This window comes from Candida albicans, chromosome R, assembly GCF_000182965.3.
Source record: "Candida albicans SC5314 chromosome R, complete sequence".
In the NCBI taxonomy this organism is placed as follows: Eukaryota; Fungi; Ascomycota; class Pichiomycetes; order Serinales; family Debaryomycetaceae; genus Candida; species Candida albicans.
In genome coordinates this window covers 280,702-300,162 of record NC_032096.1, presented here as the reverse complement: position 1 = coordinate 300,162, position 19,461 = coordinate 280,702, and the positions used below count along the sequence as shown (strand labels likewise).

Genomic DNA, 19,461 nt, shown 5'->3' with positions numbered 1-19,461 from the left:
TCAAAGGCAGACATAAACTTTTTATTTACACGTATCAACACAACCATCAATTGAATTGTACTGTACAATAATGTGTCATGTTCTCTAATTGTGATTCCAAGATTCTAGATTCATTTGTGGGTGGTGTGCGCCTTTGAAAAATCTTGTGTCTTAGTGTCAATCTTTGTCTCGCGTACCAAAACAATCTTTTGCAAGCAGGCAGGCAGGCAAGCAGGCAAGCAGGCACCTACCACCACCAGCAGCATCTAGATCTCGTTCCGCAACTGTCACGTTTCTCGCTTGATGGAATTGCATGTATACGGACCGTACACTACTGCCACAAAAAAAAAGTTGCTCTTCTGAGATACTTTTAGAAGTTATGAGCAGTGGTGGTGGACGTGTTTGTGTGTTGTGTGTGTTGTGTGCGAAAATTTTTAGTTTGTCGCTCTCTCTCTCTTTCTTTCTTTCTGTCGTGGTGGTACGCCGCCGCCCAACACAAATTCTCTTTTTTTTTTTTTTTTCTTCAGATTTCTGGAATTATCGGGACATAGTTTTAAGATCCCAACACAAAAAGACGCGAAATTACCACCTGTATACCACACGTACATCAAGAGCATAATGCAATGATCAACGGCATCAAAGATAGATCAACCAATGGCATTTAGATATATGATAAGGCGTACATTGATAGAGGATACTATTGTACAATTTTTTGAAGAAGATATTGTAGCTTTTAACACAATCAATATTTATATTAATATATTCACAATATAGTCAGACAGTCAAGCTACTAACTACAAATGGAAAAGAAGAGAAGATGATTATTTTCTGTCAATAAAATTTGCAACACTTTTAAATGTGGTCAATGATTGTATGATATTGGGGTGCGATTATTATTTGCAAAAGACATATCTAATGGAAGTGAGAGTTTATTATCACCAGAAAATACAATGTTCAACACCATTATTTGTATTTGTCTTAAGTTTCACATCCAAATTTGTACGAATTTTTTATGCAAGCTTTAAACTAATAATAATCTTGAAAACCAAGTCTTTCTTTATATAAGCTTACCAAATAAACATCAAATCAATAAATATAACTGCTTGTTCCTTATTTTAAAATGCAAATATCAATGTTCAAATACGTAAACATAGTAAAACCCCAAATATGTATATATGTTGTTCCCAATTGTTTCTCTTGTTAATTCTCCAACTTCATTCAACCATGAAATAACTTGGTTGTGACTCATGGTCTTCCTATTATCTCTCCCCCTCTCTCTTTTTGCTTAGTTTGATGTATTATCAACTTGTGCACTGCTTGGTCGTTTTGGATGACCAGGTTTTATTGGATCGGGAATTGGACTTGGAAATTCTGGTGTTGGTGAACCAGGTTTTGGTCTTGGTGTAGGAGCAAATAATGATAATTTCTTTCTAGAAATTAAACCGTGGCTACTATTATTATTATCATTGCTGCTTTGGACACTTTTATTTTTGTTTTCATTTTCATTTTCATTTTCATTTTCATGTTCATAATGACTAATGAAATAAGGAATATCAATTGTATAATCAATCATGGTTGTACTTTATTTTGTTATCAACAACACTAATAGTGATGATTGTCGTTGTTGTTACATATGTAAATAATAAATTGAAAATGAAAAAAAATACAATATAGTTTTGAAAATTGGAACAATTCAATCTGTTTATATAGTTGATTTGTGGAGAATAGAATAGAATAGAATAGAAAGTGTTGATTATGGGAGTACACTACCTCAGTAGTAATAGTAGTAAAATATTAATATATAGGAGACATAATAATAAAAAGAAGAAAAGGGGGAAATTAAACTATACGAAAAAGGAGGCGGAGGGGGGAGGAGAGGAGAGGGGAGTGAAGTGGTGGGAAAGACAGGTGATGACAAATTAATGTTGTGGTAAGTAATAATCTGTTTTTGTTTTTTGTCCTTGGCGACGACATCATCATCATCATCATTATTAATACATCTTTCAAAAAGATTAAACTATAGATGATGATATGTGGGGAATTAAATTGAATTAGAAAAAAATAACGTCATTATTATTTGTTAGAAAAAAGTAATACTAGAGGGGGTGAATTCATATGTATGTATGTATGTATGTATGTATGTGTGTGTGTGTGTGTGTTCGTGATTAATAACAAACCCTTTCCCCTTCTTGTTTGTCAAATATTTGATATGTTTTATTCGTATTTGGATCAAATTACGAAAACAAAAGATTACCCAACAAAATAATTTCCCTTAAAAGCTAGTCTCCATTTGGACTTGGTAATAAAAGACAAAGAAGGATAGTTTATACTCTATTAATTTGTAATCACATGCCATTAACTCCCACTAAGTTTTGTTATATTTCTGTCTATATGGTTAAGTAGTGTCGAATATCTAGTATAAGTTGCAACATATGGTAGCAGCTCGGTAAATGTAAGTACGTGGACATTTAATATTAGAGGAAAAAAGAAAGAAAATTTAAAGAGTATTTATTTTTATCAAATCATGTGTATAAATTACAAAGGAGAAAGAGAGAAGAGAAGAGAAGAGAAGAGAAGAGGGGAAGGAATTGATGGGATAATGAAGTAAATTAGTTATTGTTATTTAACAATAGTTGGTATCATTAGTTTTCGTCTAATAATAATCATAATAACCGTTAGTGAATACTAAATCACGAAGGACAACGGATAATAGTAATAAGCTAAACACAGCCTCCTCTTTTTTCCTCTTATTAATTGTTATTCTTTGAACCCAATGCCTTCTACACACAAGGCCAAACTAAAAAGATTACATTGTTATTATACAACAACTTTTTATTGTTGAAAAATTCTCCTTCTCGTATGATTAAGACACAACAAAGATATAAGGGGTGTATGGTGACTATTACAACTAATATACTCCACATTGTTGTTAATGCTAATGGCAATCTATGCAAAATATATACCTAACGATCAACAATATATTCAATAATTTAATATAAATTCTAGTGTTTGATGTAATGGATTTGTGTGCTGGTTTTGATGTTTCAAATTTTTAGGCAAGTGCACAACTGATTGATTGATTGATCGTCTAACGAAAAATGTTAAAATGAAAACAATCACTTGTTTTTTACACAAATATATTTATCCACTGATTGTCCCTGTTGTTGCAGTTGTTGCTGTTGTGGTTATTTTGCCCCTGACATCTTGTGAAATTCACCAATTATTAAAGGGTTCTTCGTTTGTTTTTTTTTTATATTTTAATTTTAATCAACCAGCATCTGCATGCTTTGTTTCATCGCGACACTTTTCACCTTAGACATGTTGGCCTGCAACCAGCATTTGTTTCATGTTTTGTCTTTTGTTTGCTAAACTAATCTCAAGGGCTTATTTGAAAATTATGAAATTCAAGTGTTAGCTTAATTGTATAGGTTGTAAGGAAAACTAAAGAAATAGAAAAGTAATTCTAGATTCGGTAATAGTCCAAAGTGCTCTAAAAAAAATCTTTTAATTTTGGGCTAAAAACAGGCACACAAAAGCAAGCTAAAACATTGCAAAAATTTTCACCATCAACCTACTAACTAAATAGTATTCACAATCACCACTTACACCCATTTAGCAAGCCCACATTGACTAATACACCCATAGTACTAGTCCTATTAAAGAGAATGAAAATGGCTTTTTTATTACAGTTTACAGTTTTTCGTTTTAAGGTTTGAATTCCACATTTGTGATAGTTTGCACGCACCGTAAAAATGATTTTTTTTTTTTTTTCTATTTTATTTTATTTGTTTTTACATTATTTCATTTCTTCACCAGCATGTACCAGATGGATGTCAATCCATTTGAAGATTATTGCCCAGAGATTAATATATAAGAGTCTAATATAGCATTAAAGAATATTAGAATTTCCACTTTAAAAGTTGAAGTCAGAAAAATATAAAGCTTTGAAGATAATACTTGTGTGTTTCTGTTATTGCCGTACGTAGTTTGTGTACGAGTGTGAGAGTGTAAGAGTATGGTTTGATTTTTTTTTTTTTTTTTTCTGTTACAATTCGACCACACGATTTTTACATTTATTCTTAAGCACTACCCATCTGCCCAGCACAAACCCCACCCCACACCAGATTATAATACAACAACAACAACAACAACCTTTACTTTATCCAGCCATCCAAGTGTTTAATAGGTGTTAGTTAATTGATCAAGTTAACTCTTTCTCCCTAGGTTTTACAGTAATCCTTTGAATTATTTAACTACTTATGTTTTTTCTTCACCGTTATTGTTGTTGTTATTGTGTTGTAGTTGTTTCGGCAGTCGCCCTGAAAAACCTTTGCGACATCTAAAAAAAGGAATTGTAATATGAGAGACTATTACTGACAGACAACCTTACAATAAATAACAATAGCATTCATTTTATTACTATTAATTAATAATCGGGATCTGGTACACGCACTAGCACACACGCATGCACACCACACAAAAAATTAACAAACAAATAAACAAATCCTACACAGACGCAAACCAAAAAGAACAAAAAAAAAAAGTTTAAAACAAAAAAAAAAAAAAGTTTCTTCCTTTTAATATTCTTCAAAACAAATTTTATTTCTCATAACTACTCACTTTTAATATTCAACTACTATTTAATCCATCTTCATTATAATATATATCATTTATTCAAGGATTACTGTTATTATTATTATTATTACTATTATCTAAAGTATAGTATTACATTCATTTAGTTTCATCACGAATACTCCCTTACTCCCTACTCCCCATTATTCACAGTTGTTTATTTTCTCATCTGTTGGGGGTGTTAATATTTTTTTGTTCCTTTTATTCCATTAGACTTCATAACAAACAAAATAAATTTATCACATTTAACTAATTAATCAAATCCTCAAAATTACCCTCTTTATTACTACTAAAAAAAACTAACAATACAAATATGGATGGTGGCGATACTTATATATGTATAAAACAATTTAATGCCAGATTAGGCGATGAATTGAGTCTTAAAATTGGCGACAAAATTCAAGTATTGGCTGACGATAGAGAATATAATGATGGTTGGTACATGGGCAAAAACTTGTTGACTGGAGAAGCAGGCTTATATCCAAAAACATTTACTCAATTAATAACCAACAATGATAGTAAAACACTTCTTAGATCGAGGTCAAGAAGAATGATGGCACCTAAAAGTTCCGACCAAGAAACAACACCAAAGGACACCACTACTCCCGTGGTGTCGAGTAATCTCAATCCCAACACTCCTCCAAATTACCCTCCAACATTGTCATCTTCAACAGAACCTTCCCATTTAGCTGAACCAATGTCTCAGTTAAATTTAAATAAAGATTCTCAATCTTCTCAATATACTGGGTCTCATTTGAACAGCCAAATTGATAGAGCATTACAAGAACTTCAAGGGTCTAATGCCGACTTGACCAATTCTGGCAATAGTTTTAATGAGCACAGAAACCACCACTACAATAACAACACTAATAATAATAATAATAATAATAATAATGCTGCTACTAGTAATAATTACAAACAACCACAGTTAATGTCGAAGAAATCAAATGATAGTCTTTCTAGTCAATATCAATATCAATCACAATCCCAACAACCAAAACATTTGAGTGGAGATAAATCTCGACAATCCTTAACTGACGATTTGGACCCTTTGAAAGCAAATACTTGGACACCAAAGCAAGTTTCTTCTTATTTTGCCTTGGTGTTAGGGTTTGATATGGATGTGGCTGGGAAATTTGCTCAACACAAAATCACTGGAGAAATCTTGTTTGAATTGGATTTAAATCTTTTGAAAGAATTGGATATTGATTCATTTGGTACCAGATTCAAATTATATAAAGAAATTGGGAAATTAAAGGAATTGAATACTGAAGGAGTTAAAGATAAACAATTGAGAACAGATTCTCTGTCGACTGGATCAACTGGTAAAAATGACACTACGTCATCAGCATTAAATTCTCCACCAACTGCTTCCACAACTTTACACGATGCCGTGCCTCATATCGATGATAATGATATGTTAAATAATACTGGCAAACAACAAACACAACTAATGCCATCAGCCGTTTTGACCAACACTTCTGACTACAATAATAATAGTCAACAACGAAGTGGTTCTCAACATCATCAGAGGAAAAGATCACTGTCGGTGGATGTTGCCCCACAACAATACTTGGCTTCTGATTCTACATTTATGTCGCCTAGAAGAGCTCCTCAACCACCATCTGGTGAGAGCCCAATTGATACAAGTTATAAATTTGGTGCTGGAAGCGAATACGATAGACCACCTTCACACTATGGCATGTACATGACACGTACTAACGCTTCAAGTCATGCCTTGGGAAGTTCATCACCAGGAATCAACTCACGACCAGCTTCATCAATTTATGATCTGTTTTCCAATCATAATAGAAATGGATCATCAACTTCAAAACAACACCACAAGAGAAATTCATCAGTAACCAACAATAACAATAACAATAACGGTAACAGCAACCACAAGCATCATCACAGACGTCATTCTTCGGTATTCTCATACCTTTCGTCTGGTAATGATGATTCGGCAAAACCAACACCAAAATTATTGAGTAGTAAGTTCCAAAGTAACAATTTGTACAAGGGTGGTGATGATGGTCATGGAGATTTCACTTCTTCAAGCAATAACAACAACAATAACAGTAAGTTAGTGTCGCCAGCCCAGATCAAGAGAGAAACCACTAGTGGTCAATCGTCTCTTCATGAATCAGGATCCAAATCGAAAGGAAAATCACAAATTTTTGATTTATCCAATTCACCAGTTGATATTGATGATGCCAAGTTTTCTCCAAAAAAACTGAATTCCGTATCAGTTCGCACCAAGTCAATGGATGCAATTGGTGGTAATGGAGACGATAGACGTGTTGCTAGTGATTCTACAGGATTGAGTCAATCAAAACCTAATAATTCATCAAGACTTAAAGGCATTCGTGCCACGTCAACTCAAAGTTTCCGAAGTTTAACAGGGTCGAAGAAACTGAAAACATCAGCATTTCAAGAAGGTATACGTGAGATTACTCCTGATGAAGCCATTAAAACTGCCAGTCATAGTGGTTATATGTCTAAACGTTCAAATAACAATTTAGCGTGGAGAACAAGATATTTCACATTACACGGTACCAGATTATCATATTTCCAATCTTTGAAAGATAAAAAGGAAAAAGGTTTGATTGATATTACTGCTCATAAAGTGATACCTATTGATAGTGCTAGTGATGATACTGATAAAGCTGATAGATATGCTGCGATGTATGCCTCGACAACATTTGCTGGTAATTATTGTTTTAAATTGGTTCCACCGGCTCCAGGGTTTAAAAAGGGGTTAACGTTTACGCAACCGAAAACTCATTATTTTGCTGTTGAAACAGAAGAAGAAATGAGAGCTTGGGTCAAAGCATTAATGCAAGCCACTATTGATATTGATGATTCTGTTCCTGTTGTGAGTAGTTGTTCTACCCCAACTGTCAGTTTGAATAAAGCTCAAGAATTGTTAGCTAAAGCCAGAGAAGAAACCAAATTACGAGATGAACAACTAAAAGCTAATGGCTACATTAGAAGCTTAGAAGATATCAATGATACTTCATTTCTGGCATCTTTGGATTATCCTGATATGAGTGGAGATATTGGTTTTGGTAGTACTTCTCCAGTAGCAGCAACTTCAGCACCTAAATTGACTCTTGATACTAATTTTAATAGGAAAAGTTCTGGAACTATGGGAACAACGGGGACAATAGGTACTCCAGGAACATCAGGTGGTACGGTACCAACAACACCACAAATACCACGATCATCAAGTCAAAGTGGTGGGTTTGCTTCACCTTATTTATTAGCTTCTGGGTTATTATCACCCAAATCAGGAGGTGGTGCCGGTCCAGGAGGAATTGTATCATCGTCTTCTCCAATTAATGAAAATGGACCTTTAAGAAATTCAACTTCAAATTCAGAATATTTTGGTGATATTACTTATAAAAGTTTAAAACCACCATCTCGACAAAATTCCCAATATGCAAGTATCACTAGTGGTGGTGGCAGTATTGGGTTTGGATATGGTTCCAACAATAGTGGCCTAGGTGGACCAGCAACAGCAATTGGAGGAGGAGGAGGAGGAGTATTATCATCATCCACTCCATATTCTACTGGTTCTGGATCAACAGCAAGTTCAATGAATTATAATAATCATAACAACAACAACAACAACAACAATTCTGTTAATAGTCCGATTAATGAATTTAGATCTTCAAGGGATTTGAAATCATCATCGTCACCAACGACAACAACAGGTACATCTTCAACATCAGGGAAAAAACCCCAATCACGTAGAACATCAGATAAAATGTTGGGATTTTCAAGTGATGCTTCAGGTAGTCATACTTTTGTTATTAAACCGAAAAAATAATTTCCATAAAAAATAAAAAAAATAAAAGAGTAATCAATTATATATATATATATATATGTATCTATAAATAAAATCTAATAATTAATCTTTATAAATTTTGAAAAATAAAAAAGATTTCTGTTGTGTATTAGTTAAGTTAGACGTGAAGAAGCATTGATTACATCGATTCGATTTCCTATGGTCAAGAATTTCTTTTGTAAAGGATTACTTATTGTTAGTATGAAAAGTAAAATATTATTATCATTTCCATGTTCTTGCATATCATAATAAAAAAAGACCTAACAAAGATTTGATATATTTTGGTACAGATATAGTCTGGGCACTTTATGGTTCAATACATTGGTAGGTTTTGTTGTTCGGAGTTGAGTATTTAAGCCACACATGATATTGATCCAGCTTTTCATAGTAGAGTATATCTTTCTATAAAATATATAATCCAGTACATTTAATACAGTTGGCTCATTGTTGAATCTGTTATATACATATTTGGGGATAATTTCTTGGTGATGTATGGATATTCTGTCGTGATTTTATTTTTTGTTGTCGCCATATCTCCCACCCAATCATAATCTGTGCGGCGAGTGGGCCAGTCAGTGGTGGTACAACGAGAGAAAAAATAATTCTAAAAGATAAAAGACAAGAAACTTAAAAGAGAAACAAAAACAAAAACAAAAATAAAAACAATTTCAAACGCAAATACAAAATCCAATACATTGAATCAAATTGTTCAACTGATAAGCAACTACTAAGGTATAAAAAAAATATAAATCCAATAATTAAGGGGAAAAATCTATAATTTATCATTTATAACCTAATGCATTCTACTACAGGAGGAAGAATAGGATCAAGATCAGGATCAACCTCAACCTCAAACTCAAACTCAGCAGCTGGAGGAACAAGAGCGACGGGAGCCACAACAACAACAACCACGTCATCATCAACAGCAAGAATATTAGGTCCTACTCTTTTCCAAGATGAAACCAATTCTAATCCTAATCCTAAATATATTCAACAATATTTAAGGTCGATTATTATTCATTCATTAGATACTTTAAATTATCAAAATGCTGAATTTGCCAGTGAGAGATTATTGGCTTTAATGGAACAAAAACGTGAACAACAACTGCATCATCATAATCATTCACAACCACAATCACAAAGAGATGATGAAAATGATGAATTTTTAGATTCAATCTATTTATATTGTCTTGTATTATACCGACAAGATAAATATAAAACTTGTTATTATAAATTAAGTAATTTGAAAAAATTTGATCATCATTTAAGTTGTTCATTTCTTTATGGTAAATGTTGTTTAAAATTGAATAAATTTAAAGAAGGGATATTTCATTTGATTAAAACTAAAAAATATCACGACATAAATACTAGTACTACTAACAACAACAACACGTCTAAATTTTCTGGTGCAAACACAAGTAATAATGATCGATTCAATAAATTCAATTATGAATATAATCGAAACATTAATCCTGATATATCACTGATTTATCATATATTGGGTGATTTATATCGTGAGATCAATGATTTGAAAAATAGTTGTATGAATTATACTTTATGTTTGAAATTAAATCAATTTGATTTTGAAGCATTTCAAAAATTGTGTAAATTGGGAGTTAATATTAGAGTCAAATCAATTTTCAAATTTCAACACCAACCATATAGTAAAAATAATATCAATAATGCCTTCACAAATGTTAATGTTAACACTAATACTAATTCAAATAATGAAGGACCAACAATACCTGATTTAACAAATCCATTTACTGATAGATCATTCAACTCAAAATTAACTCCATCAATTCACGTTGATGACTTTAATTTTTCAACACCAAGAGTGAAAACTACAAATAATAATACCAGTATAAGTTCCGATGCCGCTTTACGTAAATCTAATTTGAACAATGGATCAACAACAAATGCAATCTCAAACAATAGTGGAGGTAGTACCAATAATCCGAGTTCTATCAATGCTGCAGTTTCAGTGGCAGCAGCGGCGGCAGCAGCAGCAGCTTCAACTACCACGACAAACAATAATAACAACAATTTAGATTTCGAATTTACCAAACCTAGTTACCCCGATGATAAAAGAAAAAGTCAAAGCACTTATTTAAGAATAACATCAAGATTGATATCACAGCCACAATCTCTGCACAACCAGCACCACAACCACAACCACCATCAACAACAACAACAACAACAACAACAAACAGGATCATCGCAGATGGAAACACCTAAAAAAAGAAATTTAAAGCGTAATAACTCGGCTACGTTAGATCCAATATATCATCAGGGCACTTCTGCATCTAATTCCACTACAAATGCAATTCCAGGTATAAGTGCAGCAACATCATCACCTGCAACATCATCATCTACTGCTTCCGCATCATCTCTATCTTCTTCATCATCAATTATAATTACTAAAGAGATTGAAAAAAGTGAAAAACATCTTTTGCAATTATATTTAAATTTAGGTAAGAGTTATCGAAGTATGTGTAAATATGATTGTTACAAGGCAATAAGAATGTTAGAAACGTCATTGAATGAATTTGAAAAAAATACTCCTTGGGTTTTAAGTAAATTGGGAAGATTACATTATGAAATTGTTAATTATCCTCAATCAGAATTGTATTTCACCAAATTGAGAAAATTGGATCGAACTCGTTTACAAGATATGGAATATTATCTGACATTATTATGGCATTTGAATAAAAAAGTTGAATTGACTTATTTAGCCAATGAATTACATGATTTACAACCCAATGCTGCCATCACTTGGTGTGTGATAGGTAATTTGTTTTCATTGATTCATGAACCAAATGAATCAATCAAATGTTTCAATAGAGCAATCAAATTAGATAAAAAATTCACTTATGCTTATACATTAAAAGGTCATGAATATTTCAGTAATGATAATTATGAAATGGCATTAGAAAATTTCCGTATTAGTTTATTACTAGATCCTCGTCATTATAATGCCTTGTATGGATTAGGAATGATTTATATTAATCTTGGTGATTATGAAAAAGCCGATTATCATTTCCGTAAAGCAATTTCCATTAATCCAATCAATATAATTCTAATTTGTTGTTGTGGTATGGTATTGGAAAAATTGAATAAACGAACTTTAGCTATTAAACAATATGAATTAGCTCATAAATTACAACCATTAAATCCATTACCAATTTTTAAATTGGGTCAATTATATTTTAGTTTGAAAAATTATCTGTTAGCTTTGAAAAATTTTGAAATTTTGAAAAATTTAGCACCTAATGAAGCAAGTGTTCATTTCTTATTAGGACAATTGTATAATTTACAAAATGATAAATTTTTGGCAATTAAAGAATTTACCGTGGCTTTAAATTTAGATCCTAAAGGTAATTATTTAATTCGTGAAGCTATGGAATCATTGAAAAAGAGTTGATAATGATGAAGTTCAAGTTCAAGTTCAAGTCTATATATAGGGTTATGTTTAAATAATTTTGTAGAAAAAAAAAGGAAATGACTTAAACCATACGTAATATTTATAACTAATAAGTAATGGTTGTTGAAATAGAATTTCAAAGCTAATGTCAGCTCTCTATGTATTCGTATGGTCTAAAAATTAAACTCCCGATAAAAGATATCAGCATACTTAATCCCCCTTGAAATCCAAAATTAAGAAATAGTGGCAAGGAAATCAAAGTTTGTTAGTGAGTTGTAGTTATTGATTTAAACTTTTTCTCAACAAAATCTGGTTAATGTTTTGTTGGGAGTTTTACTGCTGAGTTGATTTCAGTGATTATATGAAAGGACAGAAATCACTATACGTTCACGAATAATGGAAAAGAACATCCCGCTTGCAAATTTACAACTTTCGTTTCTAGAAAAATCATCAATTCAAGGAAAGAAGAAGTAGAATAATATGAGTTACAACAATTTAAAACTCTAGGGGTCTAAATACCTATAAATCTTATTTTAATTCTGTGTACTATTTTTTATGTTTGATGAGTTTCGAAATTAATACAGCTATCTAAATTAAAGTGGTACTATATTTTAGTATTCATGAAGTTTAGTTAGCTCAAAATATGTTACTTGTAACATTATATATGTAAGAGCAAAGTGATAGAACAATGATAGAGTATATATATATATAAATTGCAAGCACTAGTATAAGAAATAGGAACAGATTTTAATCCAATTGCTTGTTTGCATATACCATTCCTGAAAAGAACACTTGAATTCAAAATTTAAAGACTGTCTGTTGTTTGCTTAGATAGATGATGCCCTTGGAATATCCAAATTTACCACCAAATAAAATTGTTGAAGTTCGAACTCAAACAAGTAGAAATGGTTTAACATTTTTCATAGTCCGGTTTAATAATTATTTAATTAGAGAAGTCACTGAAACACAATTGCAAAGAGCAGCACCAAAGTTATATGCGAAAATTAAATCCGATAAAAGATTTCCTAATAATGCAAGATGCATTTAAATAATAAATTACACTTTTTCAAAATTTTCATAATATGTATATAGATATACCAGGTGTCATACTGAATATAACCTTCTTTTATATCTATGTTGTCTATTCATTAGTTTACAGTCTCTGATTATAAATTCAATACGATACTTTCCAACTTGTGATGTACGGTATTGCTGGTTCGTGTAATTAAGGGTTTCTGATTGTATCCACTAAGATGCTACCAAATTAACTAATACTAAAATCCACCAAAAGGTAAAATATTTTTTTGGATAATGAAACATCAATGGTGATTACCATCCCTGGATTTGGGGTTAGTTTAATTTTAATTTTTGGTGTAAAAACTAAATAGAATTTATGTGGTATTCAGTAGTCGTCTTGTTTTTCTGTGGTTTCACTTTTCTGCAACATTTGGTGAAACCACAGAATTTAAGAGATTTAGCTTTATCAAGTACACTAGAGTTTAAGTGTAATCTAAGTATTTTCTATTAAGATTGAGTCCTTATTAGGGGGAAAGTTCCATGTTGAGTGGTTCAGAAACCATGGTAACTCCCTTTCTATATAAAAATGCTCCAATATGCAATTGAACTAAAGAACAAAGCAAAGTAAAGTCTACGTACTTGCTTTACCTGATCTTCTCATAGATGATCGACTATGTAACAATATATAAATAGATATAAAATCACCCTCTCATCCAAAAAAAGGAATAACTAAAATTAAGAAATCTTCACTTGCATATCACATTTGATAATCAAAGCAAAACTATACAATTACAAAGCTTTATTTGAAAATCTTCTACAATGCCATTGAACAAACCAAGATTACCTACTAGTGTTAAGACTCACGAAACAGAGAGAGGTACAACTGTTTATATGGTTACTCCGGTTAGAGGTGAAGAAGTTGTGGAATTGACTTTACCAGAATTGAAGGAAAAATATCCAACTGTGTATGCTGATTACAAAGCCCTTAAAGAAAAGGAAAAGAAGGATGCAAAAAATAGAAACAAATGAGTTATTTATTTTTTAGTGCTTAGAAACTTTATCTTTCTTGGTTGATTGAAACCTCTATGGTTATTTAGAATGTGTTTATTTAGTTTTGAATTTTGAAGTGAAAATAAATTGTGTTCTATCAGAATTTGTTATGTATTTGTTGTACTTTAAGGTAGAAGTGCTACCACGTGTAGAAAGTATTACAACATTGACCAGATATCCTTTAGAAGACATCGTCAATAATTAGTACACCCTTTCTTATATAAACTTAGTTTGCTGATTCCTGAAGTTATAATAGAAAATTAAATTGAGTTTTTGAGTATTTAACTTTATGAAAAACTATGCAATTTAAGCTAGGTCAAATCTTATATCATTAACTTTCGAGTCATTTCCAACTTTGATTTTTGATTAATTAGGAAATATTGATGACGTATTCCTAAAATTTCATGTTGCAGTATAACATTAAGTTAACAAAGTTAAGTCATTGGTTTTAATTGCTATTAGCATTTCCTCAATTTTGAATAGAAATAATATCATTTACTAATATATATATATATATATATAGCTGTGTACGTTGGAGGGAATAGGACTGATTATTTTTTTGCATCATTATATCACCAAAACCAAACAAATCAAATCACCGTATTGTCATGCTGTCAGAGGAAAAAGATTTATCACCCCACAAAATTTCCAATATTCTGACAAAATCAGGTAAAAATGGAGAGACCATCGTTGTTATTCGTATGAAGAATCAATTGGTTAGAGAAATGTCTGAAGAAGAATTTAAACTAGCTGCTCCAAAGCTGTATGCTAAATTAAAAGCCAGACAAAACCCATCAAATAAGAAGTGAATATATTTTTATTTTTACAGAGTTATATTTAGTGATGTGAATAGACTTTATTATTTCATTTATTTTCAATAGAAATATATGTATAACTAGTTTGTTGTGGCCTGTTAATATGATTTTGTAATCCGAAGTTATAATACGGAGCCTTTTTTGACGTAATGACAAGGGTTTTTGAAAGAATCTTCAGGATAAGCCCTTTCAAGTATCTTGCCTAATCATTTTTAAATATTGACTTTATAATTTGTAAACACAAAGACAATGCAAAACTATTATGTCGTAGTATTTCATAAATTAACCTCTACAGTCATTATTCTCAAGTCATATCAAACTCTGTTATTTTTAACTTTATAATATGACCAGTCCCTAGAAGTAAACTTAGGGACAATAAACCTTAAATCAAGATGTAATGACCTATTTGGTGTACTGATTTGATAATATAAATATAAACAGAAGATACCAAAATTCAGACAAATGTTATTAGATCTCAAAATCCAAAACCCACATATCAAACATAGTAATTGTATTCTCATTATTCTTACAACTATGCCGTTACAAAATGAAAATTTGGCCCCTACCAAAATTGTTGAAGTTCGGTCATATACTATTAAAGAGGGTAAAAAATATTACGTTGTTCGATTGAATAATTATCTTCATAAGGAGATAAGTGAAAAGGAATTGAAGCGATTATCTCCAGTTTTGTATTATAAAGAAATGCAATTGCAAAAAGAGGAATGATTTTTTTTAGTTTTGGAAATTTTACGTCTACAATGATACCCAAATAATGCTAAATACAAGTGTTATAAATATATACTGGATATTTAGTTCTTAGAAGCAAAAGCTTTCCAATGTTATATAACCTTAAACTGAGTTTGTCATATTCAAACTCTATAATCTCATTTATGCTATTTGTATTACATTGCAACAAAAGTAATCTTTAAAACCATATTACGCTGATATTGTATTCAGCTCAAGATAGGGAGGGATTCTCAGTATAGACTTCGGCAAAGTGCAACTACTACACGTCCAAACAGAATTGTCTTTTTCTTATTGAGCTTCTTCAAACCCAACTATTTCTATTACAACTTACTTTTACTATAGTCAATGCAATTATATTTATTTTACATGTCAACATTACTATACATTTGTTAAAACCTATATTGCAACCTGTGCAATTTCTAGTATAAGAATCTAAAGTCAGGAGAAATCTTTGATCCATCATTACCTTTACCCAATTCCTTTTGCCAGTCCATGGTACCTCTTTCAATTCTCTTGTTCAAAACGGTCAATCTAATTCTCAAACCAACAGCAAAAAGAATAGAAAGAACAATGAAAGCTGAGTTACAGCAGAATGCAACCAAATAACGTGGCGCATCACTTGATGGGTATAAATAAGCATTCCAAATTGAAGTGGAGTTACTCAAACAATTGACAATGGCAATAGCAGCGGCACGTTTAGCTGGTGGTCTTGGACAACAGTTGGAAATCCAGGTAAGAATAACAACGAATGCACAATAAAGGGAAGGAATCATCAAACACATACTAAAGTAACGAGCACCAGTGTTTAATGAAGCAGCAGAAATGATAAATGCAACTAACGATAACACTAACGGAATAGTAACATGGTAGAATCTTTCTCCAGAATGATCTGCGTGTTTAGCCCAAAGATAAGTTGCAACAACAGCTATAACATATGGAGGAGCAGTCAAACATAAAGTGGTAGTTCTATCGAAATTCAATGTTTGCACCACTGATGGGAAAAAATTGGTAACACCACAAGCAGCAACTAAGAACAGGTGAATAGCACACAAAAGCCAGACCTTGATATCTTTGCATGCATGCATAAATCCTTGTATTTCAGATTCTTGGGCTTCTTTATCAGAGTCATTGACATTTCCAAGATCTCTCTTCATTTTCCACATAATAATGTCTTTTTCTTCTTGGCTTAAGAATTTGGTATTTGATGGGTTATCTGGTAAAATAAAGTAAGCAAATGGGACTGTGAGCACAGTAATACCACCTTCAATAATGAAAAGGTATCTCCAACCTTGAACACCACCCAAGCCATCCATTTTCAATATACCAGCAGCAATCAAACCACTGAATGCAGAACTAATTAACAGCCCAGCGTATAAAATAGAGTTTCTGGAGGCAAGTGTTTTTTTGTCATACCAACTTGACAAGATCATCAAGGCACCAGGGAAAAATGCGGATTCGACAACACCAAGCAACACACGGACTGCGACCAATCCACCAAAACTTTGAACGGCACCCGTGGCAGTAGAAATAGCACCCCATATAGTCATGACAACTGAAAGGTAAATTGATGGACGACCCATTTTGTTCAACAACATATTGGATGGGACTTGGAAAAGAATGTAACCAACAAACAAGATGGAAATACAGATTTGGTATTGGTTACCAACCAAACCAATATCTTTTTCTAAACCTCCTAATCTGGCACTAGCCAAATTGTTTCTATCTAAATAGTTCAAAATGTAAATGAAGATCAACATTGGCATCAATCTTAAATCGATCTTTCTGGTGGTTTTTTTATCTAATGTTCTTAACTCTTCTTGTGTCATGTGTTGCAACAGCGGTGGGAGGTTGATATATTTTAAATCACTTATTTCTTCGACTCCAAGATCTGATTCAGATAAGTTAGATTTTCTTATTTCAAGATGATCAGCATCTGGTTTGGTATCAGACTCAACATGTGACGTTGTTGGTTTTGTAGTAGACATTTTCAATGAAGGTAGTGATGGGAATTATCTGATGAATAAATATGTTAAACGATAAAATTTGTAAAAGTAAACAAAATAGAAAATGCCAAATAAATTCTTAAAAACCGAGTAAACAACTGTATTGATAGTAGAATCTAATTAAATTTCGAAAACGATTATAAATAAAAAATGTTTAAATAAAAAAAACCAATACAAATTATATTTGCTGGAATGTTTTGCATTTTTATACTTTTTTTTGATTTTCATTGTTGTTATGAAATAAATTTCTCAATATTCTATGATGATGATGAAGAAGGAGGAGGATGGGGGTTAGTTAGTTAATTGGTTAAGATGACAAACCATAAAACAATTTGTAAAATTTGCAACAACCTTGCTTCGTGGGGGATTTGCTATTGTTCTGCATAGTGCGTAGGTTTTGTGTATCGGAAAAACAATAAGCCTTTTAGACTTTTTTTTTTTACGTGTTGGGGATGTATGTGGGGGAGGACAATAAAAGGGTTAGGAAAAAAATAACAACAAGTTATCGTTATGAGCTGACCATTTCAAAGGAAAATGTTTCCCAAAATATCATGGATGGGGAGTTAATCTAAGGTTGACTTTGTGAGAATTGTTAATTATACCAAGTGCTTGGCTTGTCTTGCAAACAACTGCGAGTAAGCAAGTGATGATTTGAGCCAACTTCGAAAAAAGCAGGACATTCTCATTTTTCTATTTATTCTGAGTTTGATCAATCCGGATTAGAATTGGTTTCCGATAATACAGGACTTGAAATGTCAAACAAGGTGGGGAAGATCATATGCCTTTTTTTTTTAACTAACTTTTTAGTAATTCCAGTGTAGTGAAACGTTTGTTTAAACCAAGAAAAAAAAAATAGTTTCTCCGAGTGGGGGATTTCGTTTAGTTAATATTTGGAGAAACTCTCAACAAATCATGTTTGTGTCAAACAACAAGCCGTCACCAAAAAAAAAAATACTATAATCGTCTTATACAACTATTTTTGAACTGATGGGGGCCTATAGAAGAAGAGACTTGAAAAAATTTGCATTTGGACCGGAGACGGCAAAGTCAAGATGGTTTTTGAAATTTTTTTAAAAAAAAACCTGCGATTATTCGGTTTTCGACCTATAGTACAAGTTGGCAGTGAAATATGATTTATAACTATTAGCAAGTAGTTCTTGGGGGGAGACCCCTTCGATGACGTTTTCATCGAACACTGCACGCAGCTCAACAACGGATTCTTACACAAATCTTGTAGTGCTCTTTAACGCTGCGATACAGGGAGCACCTAAGATCCTTTGTTTGTTTTTAGCCGGAATATATGTTAGCCGTGGTAAATTGTAGTAGGTATTGGTTCCCCCAAATAATTTCTGGTCTATTTTTTAGTTTTAGTTTTTTGCTGGAGTAAAGATTATGTCTTAAGCAATCACAAAATTTTTTCCATCTTTGTTGCTATTCCATACTGAGTTAGTCAATGGTTGTGTAACGTTCCATTGCGGGGTTCGTTTATTCTCGATAATCATAATTTTGGGGGAAGCGATTTAAACTACCAGGTTTCTCCAATTGTATTATATTTGATAAATGTTTACCGTATTTACCTCAGCATCAAAGTTATTTAGCTTTTTCTTTCAGTACCAGGATCTCTTTGTTCTATCCTTTGTCTTTCTTCATTTAATTATTTGAATATAATCGTTTCGTATTTTTCTCTATTTTTTGGGAAAAATAATTGCCCTAAATTTTGTGATCCCCCTAAAAAACGTAAAACTGAGTTCACTTCAACAACATTTTTTTTAAGCAAAGTACTTGAAGACTCTAAATACTCAGAGTTTTGTATTATACCTCTGCTTATTCCAATTAGAACCATAACAGTAATACTTTATTGTGAGATTACAGTTCTGGTCATATACAGTATGGGTTATGTAGTAAATTCAAACTGAAATTTCCAGGTCTTCTAGCTATTACAAT

The 19,461-nt window shown here is 32.0% G+C and overlaps 4 protein-coding genes across 4 annotated transcripts; 3 read left to right on the top strand and 1 right to left on the bottom strand. All coding sequences in view use genetic code 12, as the record gives it.

Moving 5' to 3' along the window:
- Positions 1 to 292: 292 nt before the first annotated feature.
- Positions 293 to 598, top strand: CAALFM_CR01250CA (uncharacterized protein; the record flags this gene model as incomplete). Its single annotated transcript, XM_712827.1, has 1 exon — positions 293 to 598. One exon carries the CDS (start codon positions 293 to 295, stop codon positions 596 to 598), a length of 306 nt encoding a protein of 101 aa, XP_717920.1.
- A 4,326-nt stretch (positions 599 to 4,924) lies between these two features.
- BOI2 (Boi2p) lies at positions 4,925 to 8,443 on the top strand (the record flags this gene model as incomplete). Its single annotated transcript, XM_712828.2, has 1 exon — positions 4,925 to 8,443. The coding sequence occupies one exon, from the start codon at positions 4,925 to 4,927 to the stop codon at positions 8,441 to 8,443; it is 3,519 nt and encodes a 1,172-aa protein (XP_717921.2).
- An 814-nt stretch (positions 8,444 to 9,257) lies between these two features.
- Positions 9,258 to 11,885, top strand: CDC27 (anaphase promoting complex subunit; the record flags this gene model as incomplete). Its single annotated transcript, XM_712829.1, has 1 exon — positions 9,258 to 11,885. One exon carries the CDS (start codon positions 9,258 to 9,260, stop codon positions 11,883 to 11,885), a length of 2,628 nt encoding a protein of 875 aa, XP_717922.1.
- Positions 11,886 to 15,933: 4,048 nt separating this feature from the next.
- CAALFM_CR01220WA (uncharacterized protein) lies at positions 15,934 to 17,499 on the bottom strand (the record flags this gene model as incomplete). Its single annotated transcript, XM_712830.1, has 1 exon — positions 15,934 to 17,499. The coding sequence occupies one exon, from the start codon at positions 17,497 to 17,499 to the stop codon at positions 15,934 to 15,936; it is 1,566 nt and encodes a 521-aa protein (XP_717923.1).
- Positions 17,500 to 19,461: the final 1,962 nt, after the last annotated feature.